Source organism: Podarcis vaucheri (genome assembly GCF_965113315.1).
Source record: "Podarcis vaucheri genome assembly, chromosome: 7".
Classification (NCBI taxonomy): Eukaryota; Metazoa; Chordata; class Lepidosauria; order Squamata; family Lacertidae; genus Podarcis; species Podarcis vaucheri.
The window spans coordinates 94,041,269-94,059,314 of record NC_138765.1 but is presented as its reverse complement, the minus strand read 5'-3'; the positions used below and the strand labels follow the sequence as shown (position 1 = coordinate 94,059,314).

At 44.2% G+C, this 18,046-nt stretch overlaps 2 protein-coding genes across 5 annotated transcripts in view; both read right to left on the bottom strand.

Annotated features, from left to right (window-relative positions):
- The window catches only part of ZMAT4 (zinc finger matrin-type 4), a 286,981-nt gene extending 284,933 nt beyond the window's left edge, over window positions 1–2,048 (bottom strand). Inside the window, exon 1 of one of the 4 annotated variants that reach the window (XM_082230608.1) lies at window positions 1,636–2,048. The gene's annotated coding sequence lies outside the window, so the exon portion shown is untranslated. The remainder of the gene's footprint in view (window positions 1–1,635) is intronic. The other 3 variants (XM_082230606.1, XM_082230605.1, XM_082230607.1) reach the window with 3 other exon arrangements.
- A 3,537-nt stretch (window positions 2,049–5,585) lies between these two features.
- Window positions 5,586–18,046, bottom strand: part of LOC309536182 (tigger transposable element-derived protein 1-like) — a 190,010-nt gene continuing 177,549 nt past the window's right edge. Inside the window, exon 3 of the mRNA XM_082230141.1 lies at window positions 5,586–6,379. Within this exon, the coding sequence (XP_082086267.1) occupies window positions 6,080–6,379 (300 nt within the window). The 3' untranslated portion in view covers window positions 5,586–6,079. The remainder of the gene's footprint in view (window positions 6,380–18,046) is intronic.

Genomic DNA, 18,046 nt, shown 5'->3' with positions numbered 1-18,046 from the left:
TAAGAAAGCCATTGCCCTAAATGTCCCACAATTGCAATTCAAAAGCAAAATCTATCCTGGCTAGAACATACTTTCTAATGAGAACTGGTGCTTTCTACCCCACATTGGAAATGTCCACACATGCGCTGAAACAGTGTGAGGCTCATGGCCATTATATGAAGCTGCATGTGTGAAACCTCTTCTCCAGTCTTTTGGCTTTTATCCTTTTTCCCCCAGCCCCAAGTTCCTTAAACTGAGGTTTCATATTACTGAGGGTTGGCAATTCAGAGAGTGAGAGTGGATACCCTTTGAATAATACTAATAGCAGTAATCATCCTCACCTGACTTTTCTTTAAATAAGTAACCTTAAATATATTTGGCTGGTGGCGCTTTTCCTAGGATGGGGAGAGGTGCTGAGCAAATATTTACCTATTAAATTTCTGTGGGTCAGGGCTCTTAAAGACACAGGAGCAAGCCCAGTTAGAAAAAGACAGCATGCATACCCACCATAGGCACCCCGCTGAGGTGTGCTCTGAGCTCCTGCCTATATCCAGGCTGACAGCACGGGCTCAACTGCACAACTGCAGAAGCAAAATGCCAGGAGCTCTCTATACCCAGCCCTCTGCGCGCCACTTCAAGGTGGCTTGGGGTGGGGGCTCCAGAGGATCACCGGTTAAGTGCAGGACAGGCATGCTCAAGCAACATTTCTATCCCAGAAGGGGATAACACTTTGCACTTGGGGTCCTCTTGATGCTGCTGTGCTACAACTCCCAGAAGCCTCAGAAGCCAGCATGGCCAAGGATAAAGAGTGAAGGATGGTGGGAGCTGGAGTCCAGCAACATCTGGGAAGCCCCACAGGTTCCCCACACCTGGTTTAGAAGCATTGTGACAAAAAAAGCTTTCCCAAATTCCTCCTCCTGTTGTTTTAACTGTTCTAAGTGCAGGATGCCCTCACTTCCTTGCAAGAGTGGCTTTCTAACAGCCCTTGAATGGTCCCTGAATGTCAACATTTTTTGGCTTGCAAACCAGAGAGCACCGTTGCATGGCTGCCTATCTGCAGACATCTGCAATGTACTAAACAAACTTCACGTGGACAAGCCAGGATCTTGGGGATGGACCAGTCCAAGTTTGACAGCTCACACGAGGCCCCCTCTAAAGTTCTGAATTCAAATGGTGCCCATATTTACTCAGGAGTAAGCACGACTGAACACAGTGGGATTTACTTCTGCATTAGCACACACTGGAGGATTGCATACTTTAAAAAAACACTCACACACATGCCAGGTCTAAATAGATTTACCTCTCATGGCACAAGAAGGATGATCAGACTTGGCAACGCTTTGGACCTTGCTGCTGCTGCTCACTCACACACAGCATTAAAAATGCTCAGACTAGTAGTTGCTGCTGTTTTTACAGGCACCTACACTGCCAGTCCTACACATACCCCTGCCCCGCATTACCCCCATCTTAAAGTTAGGAAGGGGGAAGCAATACAGAGGTACCATATTGCTGCTGCTGTTTTTCAGGCAAAGAAGAGAAGCTAGTAGACCATTTTCCTTTTCCACACAAGCGGCAGAAATTTTCCTAATAAAAACTTTTCTCTGGCTGCTAAAGCATCACAGACCCAGACCATATGATCCACCCAGGTGGCAGTACCTTTTACCAAGGAAGACAGGAAGGAGGCAGCAGGAGGCAGTCCAGGGTTGATGCTACAGCAGCGTTCCACAAACACCGGTGCTTAGATTCCTGCTTCCCCTCTCACTCTGCAGCCAGATCTTTCAGCAGCCCAGACCAACTGGGCTGGAAATGCATTTAGTAATTATTTGCCGGATCTCAAGCCCCACCTCCAGGGCTCCGATTGGTTGGTTGATCCTGTGCTGGCCCATCTCGGCTTTAGTGCAGCCTCCCTCTCCGTTTAGCTGCTGCTGTTATCAAGAGCGTTGGGGAAAGCTAATTATGTGTTCCGTAGCCAAGCTTTGGATCTTGCGATGTGCCGACTGGTGTCAAGGGAAACAAAGGAAGTTCTCCGAGGTTGGAATCGAAGCAGGTCACGTGCCCTGCGAGCCCCTTTGAGAAATGGTAATCATGTCAGCTCCTCAATAGTATATTCACGTAGCAAATCGCATTGGTGCCCAGCTGATTTCTGCAACCTGCATATTTTATGCAAATCGAGCAAGTTTTGCATAATTTATTGGGGGGGGGTGTTTGCTTTTCTGTATAAATTTACACCATTTCTTCTGACCATGCAGAGGGACAAGGGATTATTATAAGAGACACTGAACTGCCTATTTCTGACAACCGGCAACAGAAAAACCTTGAGCTGCCCCTCAGGCTTCAGAGATCTCAGTAAGTGTCACCTGCCTCTACAGGAATCTGTAGATTTTACTTTCCCTGACTTTCTCATTTCCCACTCGAGTTTTCCACATTTCCAAATCAGTGAGCAATTTTTTCCTAAGATAATGCATTCTTGCTTCTCATTTTCACTAATATGTGCATTTCTATGCACACTTTACTCCAGTAATTTTTGGACTCAATCATTTTTGGACTCAATACCTGGCTGGCAATGTGCGCCACAAAATTCACAGAAATGCACATTTCAATGGACAGCCATGTTTTGCTTCATGTATTGTTCTGGAAAGTGTGAATTAGGTCAATTTGCCCTTAAATGTGAACTGAATTGTATTTCTTTCCTATCCTTATTCTTCACAGCCATTAGAAGAAAGTTACTTCTAAAAAACAGAAGCTGTAAATATCAGGAAGCTGGACTTGCCACATAGTATATTTTCTTCCATGCTCTCCCTCCAAATCAGAGCAGACCCTCCCTTTAGATCTTCTTCATTTTCTGCTTTTAGCGCCACTTTTTTCATTCTGAAACTTGGAAGAATGTAGGAAGGTGCCTTCTAACCAGGTCAGACTATTTTCCTATCTCCCCCAGGAGTCCCAGTTCTATCCTTCTGCAAGCTGATACCCTCCAAATGTTTTGGACTACAGTTCCACATGCCCTCCAAGTGTCCCAATTTTCCAGGGACAGTCCCAGAATTACAGAAGCCATTCCAGTTTCTGATTTGATCCCAGAATGTCCCGGTTTTCCTTTTTCCTCCCCTCCACATCTTGGAGAACAATAAAAAGTGGTGGGTGTGGGTGCAAAAACGGAGTCCGTTACAGAAAATAAAATACCTGCACCAAAGGAAGGAAACTGTGAAGCAGGCATATGAAGTCCTTCCTATAATGTTGAAGGAAAATGTAACCACTTTAAATTATTTAATTATAATGCTTCAACAGCCAGCCATTGATTCCTTTATTGTAAATGGAGCCTTACACTGTCTTCTCAGAAGTATTCAATGGAGCTTACTCCCAGGTAACTGGGTCAAGCCTTACACTGCAATCCTAAGCATTTTTCCTCAGAAGTTACTCCCACCGAGTTCAATAGGATTTACTCTGTTATGTTCCTAATCATTCTAAGTTGTTGCTGTTGGTGATGATTAGATAAGCACTAAGTAAATCTATCTCCTTAGCCCGTCAAAAACCCAGGGTGGGTAGTTTGAGGTTGTTAACACTCAAAAAATAGTATTTATGAAAGTTAGGGACGAAGGCTATACAGTGTCAAATTAATGTATTTTGGCCCCTCACTTTCCTCACAGCATGTTTTAACATTTCCATGTGAGCGAGATGCTGAACACGCTTATATCAATGTGCAATCAAAACTCCCAGGGATGTTTTCCTGTCTCCAGATATTGTTGATGTGGCTGCAACCAAGAGGGATTTATTGAGATATTTATGGAGACGTTTAGGGCTAGTAAAAATAGAAGAGCTGAAGGGGCTACTTTTGGGGTGACTTTGTTTGCTATTTTAGAAAAACAAGCAAAGATTCAATCCCAAAAGCTACAGATATGGGGCAGAACCACCACATGTGGAAGTAGGAGTCTTGTTCTGAGGATTTGTCTATGAGATTTTTCCAAGCTATGTAGCTTTCAAGGGTATAGTCTCAGGTACAAGTGGGGGAGAAATTCTATTCAGTTCACACTTTCCAGAACAACAACCTTATTCACACTTTCCAGAACAATGCCAAACCAAACCAAACCAAACAAACAAACCAAAACACCAAACTGAAATCCTTCAAAATTCACTCTTCTCCAAATTTTGCAATGCAGTTCCCCTGCGAAATAAAGCATAGAAAAATGCTTTCCTGGGGTAATGCGTCCATAAATATGCATATATTAGTCAAAATAACATACAACATGCTTTATATTGGGGGAATTGCTTTTCAAAGAAATGTATTTTAAGCAAAATTGCATGCAAAAATGTGTATAGCAGAAGACATTTGCACTATAATGCTTGCAAATTTTTATGAATTTAAAATTTAATTAAATTTTATGAATTAAATTTTTAAAATTAAAAACTAAATAAATGCACAAACTGATGTGGAAATGTGGAGGGCTAAACTTCAGGTCAAAAAAATGAGAAACTGGGAAACTGAAATTGACAGATCCACCCAGCCCTAGGCACAGGTATTACATACCTTTTACAAATGGGTTTTATTCTCCATATTCCATCAAGAACACTCTCAGTCATGAGCAATCTCCAAGAAAGGGGATAGCCAAGGCACAGGCAGGAAAATTGAATAAAGAGGAAAGCTATAGGCAGGGAACTGGCAAAATGGGCTGGAGGGATACATAAGGCTAAGGTCTCCAGAAGGATGAGTCCAGCATTTTAGCTGAAAATAGGGACATGCTTGTACTCCTTTGAGTCATTCCTTCATTCACTGGTGGATTGGATTTCTAACACATCTGTCACCATAAGATCCCAGTGATGAGTTACAACAAATCAATGGCACAATTTAAAACGAATAGAGAGTATAGTAGCAGGTTTCCCAGGCCAGCACTGAAAAGACTGCACTACACTCCCTTTCAGGTATGAATGAATCAGCCAAGGTACAGTCCATGTCAGTTTCACATGTGCACATAAGTTTAGTCTTGTTTCTGCATCAGTAAATGCAGAAAAATGTGCCTTGTTCTTGGAGGTCTAGCAGTCACATTCTGGATTAGTTGTAGTTTCCGAGTCGCCTTCAGAAATAGAGTCCAAGCGGGAGATAACCAGATAACCAGAGCAATTGCATATATAAAAATTATTTCAAATTCAAAACAGATACCAATAGGTATGCAAATCTCTACTTTAGAAGGCTTGTTGAGAGATGAAAGAGGAAAAAGCAGCCCAAATGGAATAGGCCAATGCCCCATCTAGTTCAGCATCATGATCTCACAGTGGCCAACCAGATGCTTCAATGGGAAGGACCTGAGTGCAAGAGCAACTCTCCCTATTTATGATTCCCAGAAACTGAAACTCAGAAGCATTACTGCCTCCAACTATGAAGGCAGAAAGTAGTTTGTTGTTGTTTAGTCATTTAGTCGTGTCCGACTCTTCGTGACCCCCTGGACCAGAGCATGCCAGGCACTTCTGTCTTCCACTGCCTCCCGCAGTTTGGTCAGACTCATGCTGGTAGCTTCGAGAACACTATCCTACCATCTCATCCTCTGTCATCTCCTTCTCCTTGTGCCCTCCATCTTTCCCAACATCAGGGTCTTTTCCAGGGAGTCTTCTCTTCTCATGAGGTGAGTATTGGAGCCTCAGCTTCAGGATCTGTCCTTCCAGTGAGCACTCAGGGCTGATTTCCTTAAGAATGGATAGGTTTGATCATCTTGCAGTCCATGGGACTCTCAAGAGTCTCCTCCAGCACCATAATTCAAAAGCATCAATTCTTCGGCGATCAGCCTTCTTTATGGTCCAGCTCTCACTTCCATACATCACTACAGTGGTGCCTTGCAAGACGAAATTAATTCGTTCCGCGAGTTTTTTCGTCTAGCAAATTTTTCGTCTTCCGAAGCACGAAATTCCATAGGAATGCATTGAAATTCAATTAATGCGTTCCTATGGTCAAAAAAAGTCCAAACAAAGCCAAATTTGGTACAACAAGAGTTTATTAAGTTCTCTTTAAAGTCACACATACTGTAAAGAGCATTTCAAAAATTGAAGGAACAATAAATTAAGTTTCTAAACATGACAGAAAAACATTTAAAAATCAACAAAGTGTACAGTACATTTTCTAAGACTCTGGGGGACAACTCGAAGAAGGTTCCTCTTCCACTCTTTGCTTCTTGCTGAAGAACCTGTCCATGGTCTGCTGCTTCATCCGCCTTTTCAGCACCTCCCTGAAAGGCGGCATGACCCTCGTATCAAAAGTGTTCGCTTGGTCATGTGCCACGTGCTTGTTCGGGTGGTGCCGCTCTGCAAAAGCCTGCACCTCCTTCCGCTTCTGGCAAATGTCCCTCAGTTCTTTGGAGGACAGCCGTTCCTCAGTTGCTTCCTCCTCTTCCAGCCAGGCCTGCTCCTGCGCAACCTCTGCCTGCAGTTCAACCAGCTCCTGGGTGGTCAGCTCATGGTCGTGCTCCTCCACCAGCTCGCTGATGTCCTCCTCTGTGACCTCCAGGCCCATGGTCCTCCCCAAGGCAACAATGTCCTGCACCACTGTTGACTCTGGTGCATCAGAGTCACTTGGTGCCACACAGTCCAGCCACAGGCTGCGCCAAGCGCCATTCAAATTTCTCTGGCTGATCCCGTTCCAGGCCGTGGTGATCATCTTCAAGCAGGTGACGATGTCGAAGTGGTCCTTCCAGAATTCCTGCAGGGTGATGGTGGTGCAATCAGTCACCTTGAAGCATCGCCTGAAAAGCTCCTTGGTGTAGAGTTTTTTGAAATTGGCGATGACCTGCTGATCCATCGGCTGGAGCACTGGTGTGGTGTTAGGCGGCAGGAACATAGAATCATAGAATCATAGAGTTGGAAGAGACCACAAGGGCCATCGAGTCCAACCCCCTGCCAAGCAGGAAACACCATCAGAGCACTCCTGACATATGGTTGTCAAGCCTCTGCTTAAAGATCTCCAAAGAAGGAGACTCCACCACACTCCTTGGCAGCAAATTCCACTGTCAAACAGCTCTTACTGGCAGGAAGTTCTTCCTAATGTTTAGGTGGAATCTTCTTTCTTGTAGGTTGGATCCATTGCTCCGTGTCCGCTTCTCTGGAGCAGCAGAAAAGAACCTTTCTCCCTCCTCTATGTGACATCCTTTTATATATTTGAACATGGCTATCATATCACCCCTTAACCTCCTCTTCTTCAGGCTAAACATGCCCAGCTCCCTTAGCCGTTCCTCATATGATGCTGATGAAGCTGAACTCCTCCAACGAGTCCTCCTCAAGGCCTTTGGGATGAGCAGGAGCATTGTCCATCAGAAGCAAAGCCTTCAGCGGCAGGTCGTTGTCCAGCAGGTACTGTTTGACAGCAGGGCCAAAAACAAGATTGACCCAGTCCACAAACAGCACACGTGTGACCCAAGCCTTACTGTTGAATCGCCACATGACACTCAGCTGCTCTTTGTCGACCTTGTGTTTCTTGAAGGCCCGTGGGTTCTCCGAGTGGTACACCAGCAGGGGCTTGATCTTCAGGTCGCCGCTTGCATTGGCACAGAAGAGCAGGGTCACACGGTCCTTCATGGGCTTGTGGCCAGGCAACTTGGCCTCCTCCTGTGTGATGAAAGTCCTTTTGGGCATCCTCTTCCAAAACAGCCCAGTCTCGTCGCAGTTGAAGACCTGCTGTGGAACGTAGCCCTCCATCTTCACAAACTCCAGGAACTCCGCTGCAAAGTCTTCAGCCGCAGAAACATCAGAACTGGCAGCCTCTCCATGCCTGACCACGCTGTGGATTCCAGATCTTGTCTTGAACCGGTCAAACCAGCCTCTGCTTGCCTTGAAGACTTCTGGCTCGCCTGAGGTTCCTGGCTGTTCCCGGACGAGGTCTGCGTGCAAGGCCTTGGCCTTCTCACAAATGACGGCCTCAGTCACTGTGTCCCCTGCATGCTGCTTCTCTTCTAACCAGATGAGCAGCAACTTCTTCACCTCCTCCAGAACAGCTGGGCAGTTCTTCACGATCCTGGTGACTCCCTTGGCTGCATCAGTCACAAGGATCTTCTCCCTCATCTTCAGGATGGTCCCGATGGTCGATGGATTCCTCCCATACTCCCTGGCAAGGTCTGTCACACGCATTCCACCGCCGTGCTTCCGGATGATCTCCTTCTTCATTTCCAGCATCACCTTCACCTTCTTCCCCTCACCGGCCTCTGCAGCAGCAGCAGCAGTCTTCTTGGGTCCCATGGCAGCACAGCTCCTACCTTCGCAACCCCCCCCCCCCAAAATAATCAGTGCTTCACATCCAAAAAATTCAAAAGCACCCAGCCACCCACCACCCAGAAATTCAAACCCAGAACCAAGTCCTTGAATTCCAAACACCCCAACCCAAAATCCAAAAACCCCAAAAAGAGTTTTAAAAGTTTAACTTACCGAATGGCTGCAAAAGAAGTTTTGGAAAAGCTGCAAAAATCACCAAAGTCTTCAAAAACCTCAACTGTTCCCCCAGCCCCTCCCCAACTGTTGCAAACCCCTCCCCAACTGTTCCCCCAGCCACCCGCCACACAGAAATTCAAACCCAGATTTTTTTTAAAAAAAACAGCAGAGTGGCCCAATAGTCACAAAAAATCAGAAAAATTCATAAAAAAACCACACAAGCTTCCAGATTCTTGCAAACCCCTCCTCAACTGTTCCCCCAGCCACCCACCACACAGAAATTCAAAACCAGATTTTTTTAAAAACAAACAAACAGCAGAGTGGCCCAATGGTCACAAAAAATCAGAAAAATGCAGAAAAAAACACACAAGCTTCCAGATTCTTGCAAACCCCTCCCCAACACCAAGTCCTTGAATTCCAAGCACCCCAACCCAAAATCCAAAAACCCCCAAAAAAGTTTTGAAAGTTTAACTTACCAAATGGCTGCAAAAGAAGTTTTGGAAAAGCTTCAAAAATCAGCAAAGTCTTCAAAAACCTCAAAAAAGGCTACCACACCGCGTGCTATGAGTTGCTCCTCGAAGTCAGGTCGCAACTGCACCTCTTCAAGCAATGCACCCTGGGTATTAACGGTATTAAGAAAAAGGAAACAAACTTGCAAGACGTTTTCGTCTTGCGAAGCAAGCCCATAGGGAAATTCGTCTTGCGAAGCAGCTCAAAAACCGCAAAACCCTTTCGTCTAGTGAGTTTTTCGTCTTGCAAGGCATTCGTTTTGCAGGGCACCACTGTACTGGGAAAACCATAGCTTTTACTATACGGACCTTGATGGCAAGGTGATGTCTCTACTTTTTAAGATGCTGTCTAGGTTTGTCATTGCTTTCCTCCCAAGAAGCAGGCGTCTTTTAATTTCGTGACTGCTGTCACCATCTGCAGTGATCATGGAGCCCAAGAAAGTAAAATCTCTCACTGCCTCCATTTCTTCCCCTTCTATTTGCCAGGAGGTGATGGGACCAGTGGCCATGATCTTCGTTTTTTTGATGTTGAGCTTCAGACCATATTTTACACTCTCCTCTTTCACCCTCATTAAAAGGTTCTTTAATTCCTACTCACTTTCTGCCATCAAGGTTGTGTCATCTGCATATCTGAGGTTGTTGATATTTCTTCCAGCAATCTTAATTCCGGCTAGGGATTCATCCAGCCCAGCCTTTTGCATGATGAATTCTGCATATAAGTTAAATAAGCAGGGAGACAATATACAGCCTTGTCGTACTCCTTTCCCAATTTTGAACCAATCAGTTGTTCCATATCCAGTTCTAACTGTAGCTTCTTGTCCCACATAGAGATTTCTCAGGAGACAGATGAGGTGATCAGGCACTCCCATTTCTTTAAGAACTTGCCACAGTTTGCTGTGGTCGACATAGTTTGGTGTGGTCGAGCGTAGCTGGATAGGCTCACCTAAAGAACAATGTTTTCAGCAGGGAAGAGGGCAGGGAAGGGAGGGAGTCCCAAAGTGTAGGTGCTGCCACACTAAAATACAGATTCCTTACAAATATGGAATGAGTATTATGTGTCACCCGTAACACTGCCAGTTCCACAGATGGAAGCGGTTGATCAGGTATATATGGAGTAATGTGATCCCACAAGTAATCTGGTCCCAAGCTGTTAAGGGCCTTATATACTAATAGTAACACCTTGAACTAGGTCAGGTAGCAAATCGGCAACCACTGCAGAACTCTGAGCAAAGATGTTATATGCTGAAGGGTCTCACTCTTGTCAGCCGTCAGGCTGCAGCTTTGCACACCAACTGCAGTTTCCAAAGCAAGCACAATGGAAGCCCCACACTGAGTGCATTGCAGTAATCAAATCTTGAAGTAACCAGTGCATGAGCTGCTGTGGCCAAGCATTCCACAGTAGCTACTACTTTCCACTATGACTAATAATAGCAAAATTAATTATGTACAATTCAATCTCAGTAAACAGAGAGACGAACATTGTTTTTGTAGGAAGCTAAACTGTGGTGTAATTAAAATAGCACTGAATGTGATGAACATGGGTCAGAACAGAAATTTATGGCTTCTTACATCCCATGGGAACGGTGCAATCCCTGGCACCTCCCTGACTTCTGTCTTGTCTAAAATTCTGGAGAGCCACTGCTAGTGAGTACAGACATTACTGCACAGTAGACAAAGGTGCAGAGGGTACACCAGATGGGGGAGTACAGAGTGCAGGAAAAGTGCCTGTCTATAGGCCAGAAGGTTAGCCCTTGAAGAGATCTTCGTTCTTCAAAAAGGATCAGAGCTTAGGAGATGTAGACTTGAGACAGAAACGCAAAAGAGCTCAGCTTACTGCCAACCCTTGTTGAAGCAAATTGTTCACGGAGAGCTCTCCATGGTATTGAATTGCTCTGTGGGTAAAGCATTTGCTTTGCATTGAAAATGTTCCAGGTTCAATCCCTGGCATCTCCAGGTAGAGCTGGGACAGATCCCCTGTCGGTGTAGACAACAGTGAGCTAGATGGCTCAATGGTCTGATTCAGTATAAGACAGCTGCCTATGTTCTTCACTTCCTGTTTTGCAAGTAGATTGTGTGTCCTACGGGAGGGTTTGCCATTTCTACCTTAAGCACCAAAATGACATGAAAATGACACAAAATGACATCCTGGATGCGGCCAGCTTGTGAATGAGATCAGGCATCACTAAGCTTACCCTATACAGCACCTGAAAGACTTGGCCATTATTGTGCTCTGCTAAGCTTAGACATACGGAATTTCATAAAAGACATTTACAGGCAGAGATGAAAGGAAAACAGTGCTACCTGAAATAATCCTGTTGCCTACATCTATTCTAGTTTTAAAGACAAAACAGCTCTTACATTTTCATCTCACTCTTCTTAAGGTCCTTTTTGGCTACCTTGGAAGGATTTGTCATTGCAATGCAAAAACACAACAACTATACCATCAAAACTATTGTGCCATCAAAAAGAATAAGAGCAGCCAAGTCATCAGTGGAATAAACAACTTTTTATGAGACCCGGCCCTTGGATTCCCATTGACACATTCTGGTTCAGAGTCGCTGAAGAGCCAATCTGTGTGGCAAGTAAAAACAAAAGACAAAACAACCCATCCACCTTCCTGGTTTCATGGTTACCAGTTCAGCCCAACTGGTTCCACAAGCTTTTAAGTGCTTTTGCCACTTTTGGCAAGTTTATATTTTTGTTTCTTCAATCTAGGCAAATGCATCTATTTCAGTGAATAAGGATTCTACACCCACTGAAATGAATGGACCTAAGTTAGTTGTGCCAATTTTCAATGAGTCTAGGCTGCAGCCCAACAGTATCATGTAAAAACATGACGGTCAAAACCTTTTTATGGTTCTGCACCACTAAGGTATTTGCTAATTTTAAACAGTCTTCTTTCCAAATAAATACCAAGCATGGTAATGCTTTGGGGTAATGTGCCCCAACAACATACCCTCTGATGTGGAACAGTTCAAAACTGGGGTGTAAGTGCAATAGCCCTGATTTATACCAAGGGTCACTTGCCTGATCTTATTCCAACACCCATTGCTGAAGGATTTACACCATCTCCTGCAGGCACTGATTCAAAAACAAATAGGGTATTTGGATTTTTTTTCCTTGTGTGTTAAAGATATAAAGAGAAAACTTAATTGTCCTGCATTCTATTCGACTAACCCAAATGAGCCTCAATAGGCTGCACAGTGCATGATGCTTTGCTGTCTCTGCATATGCATGCGCGTTTGAGACAAACACCATCTGCCTCCCACTCACAGCAGAGATGCCATCCAGACAGAACTTTAGGGCAGACGTTGAGGGTCCCCACTCTGCAGAATGAATGGGAGGGCCCCAAATTTAGCATACACCCGATGTGTCCTATCACATTTGCAAGAAGGAAACAATACACATGGCCATCTAAAGAGAGAGAGAGCCTCACAAGACCATTAAGTTGAAAGTCTAAAACTGCCTAGCTGCACGGGGAGATTTAACTTCTGGAGGCTCTGAGAAGAGAGTTGATTCAGTTGAACCCTGAAGAACAGCAATGCTAAATAAACATTTCAACAAGGCATTCTTGAAAGGCAATAATAGAGATAGGAATTTCAGGGGGACAGGTAACTGAAAATATGGAAAGTTTCTGATGAATAGGAACATTTGGAATGTACTCAGGCATGAATGAGTGTGCATGTGCTCATTTGATTTCACCAACCATTGTTTCCACATTTTGCTATTCTGAAGCTGCTGTAGCCAGAGACCCAACTGTGGAATTGTGGAATTGTGGAATATGGGATACAGTAACAGCAGACATAGTTCTGGCTGGATCAAATAGCACATTTTCTCATTTGACCAGCTTGCCTCTGGACAAGAAAGAATATAGCCTTGAGTAAAACCTTCTGATGAAGCACTCTTTTTATTAAAAAATAATAATTCCCCCCCCCATTAATAACACTCCAATATGGGCCACATTATTACAATATCAAATCATGCCAAATCATAATTGTTAAATGTTTGGAAGAAGTCAGAAGCCCAAGGCAGTATAAGTTCCTCAACTACGTTTATTTAACATTTGTCAGTGACAACAATTCACTCATAGGAAAACAAAAACCGAACTGACTGCACAACACAATAATAATGCCGAGCAAGAACTGACCATTGACAGTTGACAGTTGAAAATGCGTGCCCTTACTTGCCATTGGAACGTTTGTCTTCCACCGCTTATACGATTGATTAGAACGCGCCTTGTAACATAAAATGTGTTAAACCCAATACATAACAATAATACAATTTATAAAGCCAATTATACATTCCAAATTAAACAAATTGGATGACTTCCTGTGTTCTGATCGTTCAGAGATAATTTTTCCTAAATCCTGCACATAATCTCATATATAATCCAAATACAGCAATTCCGATCTTGATCCTTTCTATTTTTGCAGCCACTGCTGCAAATAATGTCTTCACTCGTATTCAAAAAATCCATATCCATTAACTTCCAAGAGGGATTTCAAGCCTGTAGTTTTCTGTGTAAAATATTTTTCCTTTGTACTTCCTTTCCTGTTATAATCCATCGTCAGTATTCCGTACTGTCTCCCTTCAAGAGCTATTTTTCAAACTGTGTCAGAGCCACCGCCATCTTGTTTATCTGAACCAAAAGTAGAATCATAGAATCATAGAGTTGGAAGAGACCACAAGGGCCATCGAGTCCAACCCCCTGCCAAGCAGGAAACACCATCAGAGCACTCCTGACATATGGTTGTCAAGCCTCTGCTTAAAGACCTCCAAAGAAGGAGACTCCACCACACTCCTTGGCAGCAAATTCCACTGTCGAACAGCTCTTACTGTCAGGAAGTTCTTCCTAATGTTTAGGTGGAATCTTCTTTCTTGTAGTTTGGATCCATTGCTTCGTGTCCGCTTCTCTGGAGCACCAGAAAACAACCTTTCTCCCTCCTGTATACTGACGTACACTGGCATCAGGCTAAGCTCTGGGCGGACATCTAGCTCTTTGTTCTTTAATCTTCCCATCTTTTTAAACAAGCTGATATCTCACCAAAGCAATTATAAATCCAAATTAATGCTCTCCAGAGGAGACAGTGCCGCAAAACCATACAGTATTTTACACAGTCTCTCATTTGAAGAACTCCGTAGGGAGATTCTAAAGTTCTTGTAAAATCCCTGTTACATTCCATTTATAATTGTAATCCAATAGTAAACTCAATCCAATAATAATTACTTAGTTCATCTTCAGTGAAGGTTTGCCAGATCATAAATCAGCAAATATATTGTACATATAAAAAGTGAACAGAAGGCCCCCCTTCACTTACATAATAATCCTGTTATGGCAAATTCCTCTCCAGATCAAAACCTTGGCACACAGTGGCTAATTCATTTAGCAGGTTATCATGTCTCCTTCTTCCCAAACACACCTGTTTCTTAAGTCCAGATTTTATCTTAAAAAACAGAAGTACTTCCACTCATGGCTGCCGCTCGTATTCCGTCAGAGCGAGAGACAGTTAACGGACAGTTCATGAGTGAAAGCTCGCCCTCTTCGACCCTGAGGGGGTCACAAGGATAATAACTCTCATATTATCCTTAATTAACTGCACGATTGGAGACTGTTATCATGGGTCCACTGCACGCCATGGCAGTCCGTGCTGGAAGTGGTCCAATGAAGCACTCGAGGAATTTCAGCAGCAGCACTAGGAATGGAAAATTTCAACATGCCCATTTCTTCGGAAATGTTTTGATTGCCACCAGGGATGGATGGTGAAGATTCTTTCAATAGTGAAGCTTGCACCTCAGCTGACCACTGGTTGCTTGCCTGAAGCCATTCACAAGCATGTGAGTGACATTTAGCAGCACAAATTTCTTCAGTCGTGAAAAAAATAACGAACTGATTGAACTAGACTATTATAACTATGCAACACAATTTTGTGTCAGGTCTATTGTGCTGCTGAAATATGTATTCTCTTGAACTCTGTTAAATTGAGGTGAGGACAGTGGCCATTAACACACCTTGTTATGTTTCTAATCCTATCTCCTATCATGGTATTGCCAGGGGGTAGGGGAGAGTAGCTGTGCTTGGGGGTTATGAGTACATCAGGCAGCTGAGTTATTATTGTTGTTGTTGTTTTGTAAAAGTCGTGCAAACAAGAGATGCTATGCAGTACAAGATGTCATTGCTGTGGTGATGTCACTACTTCCAATAGCAGCTGATGATGATTATTATTTTTAAAAACCATTTGCGTACATTTCTGGGTAACTATGTCTGCCTGCTATAAGCCACATTTAGAACAATGGTTCTTACTCCCAGGTAAGTTGGGTTAGTATACAACCCTTAATGCATATTTTTTATTAACACTAAATACACACCATAGAAAAATCTGACCACTTTTGCTCTCTGATCCTCTTTAACATTTTATTAGTAAGGGGGGGGGAGGAATGCAGGTGGGGTTTAAAAGGGACAGGACTGTTGCTGTGTTTGGCATTGCAGGAAGCCAAGAACAAGACAAACAAATTGCAATCCCCCTGGGGGCAGGCCAATGGATACTTGGTGATAGTGAGCAAGGATTTGCAGTAGCAAAAGTGCAGATAGCAAAATCTATTGTACAGTACAAGGAATTCCCTCAACACAGCCTGGAGAATCAAAGTCAATTATGTCATGTTGGCAAAATTTGAGAGCATGCCAATCTGACAAGCATTTTATGAGCTGTGCACCAAAAGGAACTGAGTTTACGCAAGGACACACACACAGAGAGAGAAAGAGAAGGAGGGAGAGAAAGAGAGATAATGAAGGGGTACATGACTATGAACCCCAATCCCAGCTGCTACTGAGTTTTACCTAAAGCAAAATTCCAAAGCTAAATTGAAACAATTCAAAGATTTTTTTTTTTAAAAAAAAGGATTGAGAAGACAGGTGAGATACTTCATACCTACCATTTCAAAAACTTAATTAAGTGCCTGCCATGCTCAACCCCACCAGGGATAGCCAAGGTGGTGCCTTCCAGAGGGTGTGGACTATGTCTCCCATCAGCCCCATCTATTGCATGGCCAATGGTTAGGGTTGGTGGGACTTGTGATCCCGAATATCCCAGTACCCTCCAGGCACCACCAGAGCCGGCCCACCAATGATACAGGGCAAACTGCCTGCCTCAGGCGGCGGGAGAGCCAAAGGTGGCGCATGACCTGCCCGCCCCACTGCTTCCGCTGCCGAAAGGAAGGCATTCCAGCAAGCAGCAACACTTGGAGGAGCACCCCAGCTCCTGCCAAATTTGGCAAGAACTGGGGTGCAGAAGCAGGTGCACGGCAGGCAGGGCCAGGAGGCAGCAAATCCCATTTCACCTCAGGTGGCGAAGCAGGACAGCCACCCCTGGGCAGCACATTGGCCACCCTGCATTAGACTAATGGCCTCAGTGATTAAGCCAGGATTCAGTCTATGCACCACCACCTAGCTCTGCCCAAAGGAGGAGACGCGAATCACATCAGCTGAGGAAGCCTCTTTGCATCAGTAGGCTAGAGCAGATCATGTGGCAATTCCTGATATGCATGCAAGCTTCTGGAATCATATGTGTTGGCAGTTTTAAGCAGCTAGAGATCACCTGTTGCCTTTGCTTTGCTTTGCTTTGCTTTGCCCTGCCCTCAACTGCACAAGAGCCAAGTGCGTTAGTCCAGCTGACTTCCGGGGGTGGAGCGAAACAGCAATGGCGGTCCTCTTCGGTCTCTGAAGAGGGGCTCCGCGGAAAAGGGACATCAGCTGCGGCACAGCGACGACCCATCAAGGAAAACCATGGGTAGAGTGAGCCCTTGGCCGTGGGACTCGGCGGGCACCAGGAGCGACCCCAGAAGCGGGGAAGGAGCTTCGTAAGAGGTTCCGGAACGTGAAAGGGGAAGCGGTGCTGTGAGTTCATCGCTCTTTCTGCGGAAGCGAAGCCGCGCGGCTGCTGCTGATGAGCGCTGTCCTTTCTTCTTGGAACATTCGGCTACAGAATTGTATACTCGTGAGTAAGGATTTACAAGTATTTATTGGAGTCTAAATTTTAAAGGAAAATTCGGCTGAAAACGGGAGGTGAAAACAGGAAGTCCGCCTTCCGACTTGGCTAAGATCAAAGCAAAAAACTTTTGCAAGCTGAGAGCGCTGTGAAAGGGACTTTAAGAGGAAGCTGCTAGAATTGTGCAAATTGGAACTTAATCATCTGTAAGGGGGAAAAGATTAAGAGGCTGGGAAGTGATTGATTTGAACGGAAACTTTTCCTCTTCTTTATTAAGTGGATTACAAAAATAACCAAATGCTGGGGCTGCCAGGACACTAGGAACTGTCAAACTGCAGAAACTGTAACTAAAAGTGGACTTGCTATTGTTAATCATGATTGGATACAAATAAGGAAGAAACTGTTTCTTGCACCTATTACTGAAACTTTGTTGGCACTTGGGAAAAGCTCTTCAAGTATAAAGGGACATTGAAGGTACCTTTAAAATTTTTCCCTTTTTCTTCATTTTGGGCTTCTGTTTAAGAGTGGAAAAATTTATTTTCTCACTGATCTACAGGGAAGCTCCCCCTAGTGGATTTAGGATTAACTAATCTCTGGGAACTGCTTTTTATTTGGACTATCTTCTTGGTATTTGTTTTTTCCTTCCTGGATCGTTTTTCCCATGGGACTTACAATTTGACCTTGACGCATAGACAGCTGTGGAATGAGTGGCACAAGGAAAAGGGCAGCTAAAACAAAGGCAGAACAGCTACTGCTACAAACAACATTGCCTGTACAGCCCGTACAATCACGTAGATCATCTGTCCCTACGGTTTTAACATTGAAAGAAGGACAAGGTGCTCAACCAATTCAAGAGCCAGCCTCAAAAGATATGGCCTCAGGAGGGGTTGACCCAGTTTCTCAGAAAATTTTGGATCAGCTTGCTGCTTTAAACACAAAGTTTGACCAAGTTACAACTACCATCAACAAGCTGACTGACCAAGTTTCTCAAAATACACAAGTAATTGGGAACCTCCAAACAACAACCCTAGAAAATCGGAAACTGGCTGAACAAGCAAATAAGAAAGCAGAGGAGGCCAATAAGAAGGTAGAAGAAGTAAGAAGGGAAGTAAGGCCACTCTGCAGTCAAATCAGCGAACAGCAGGCCTATCTGTCTATGGTGGAACTGAAAAACCGGGAAAA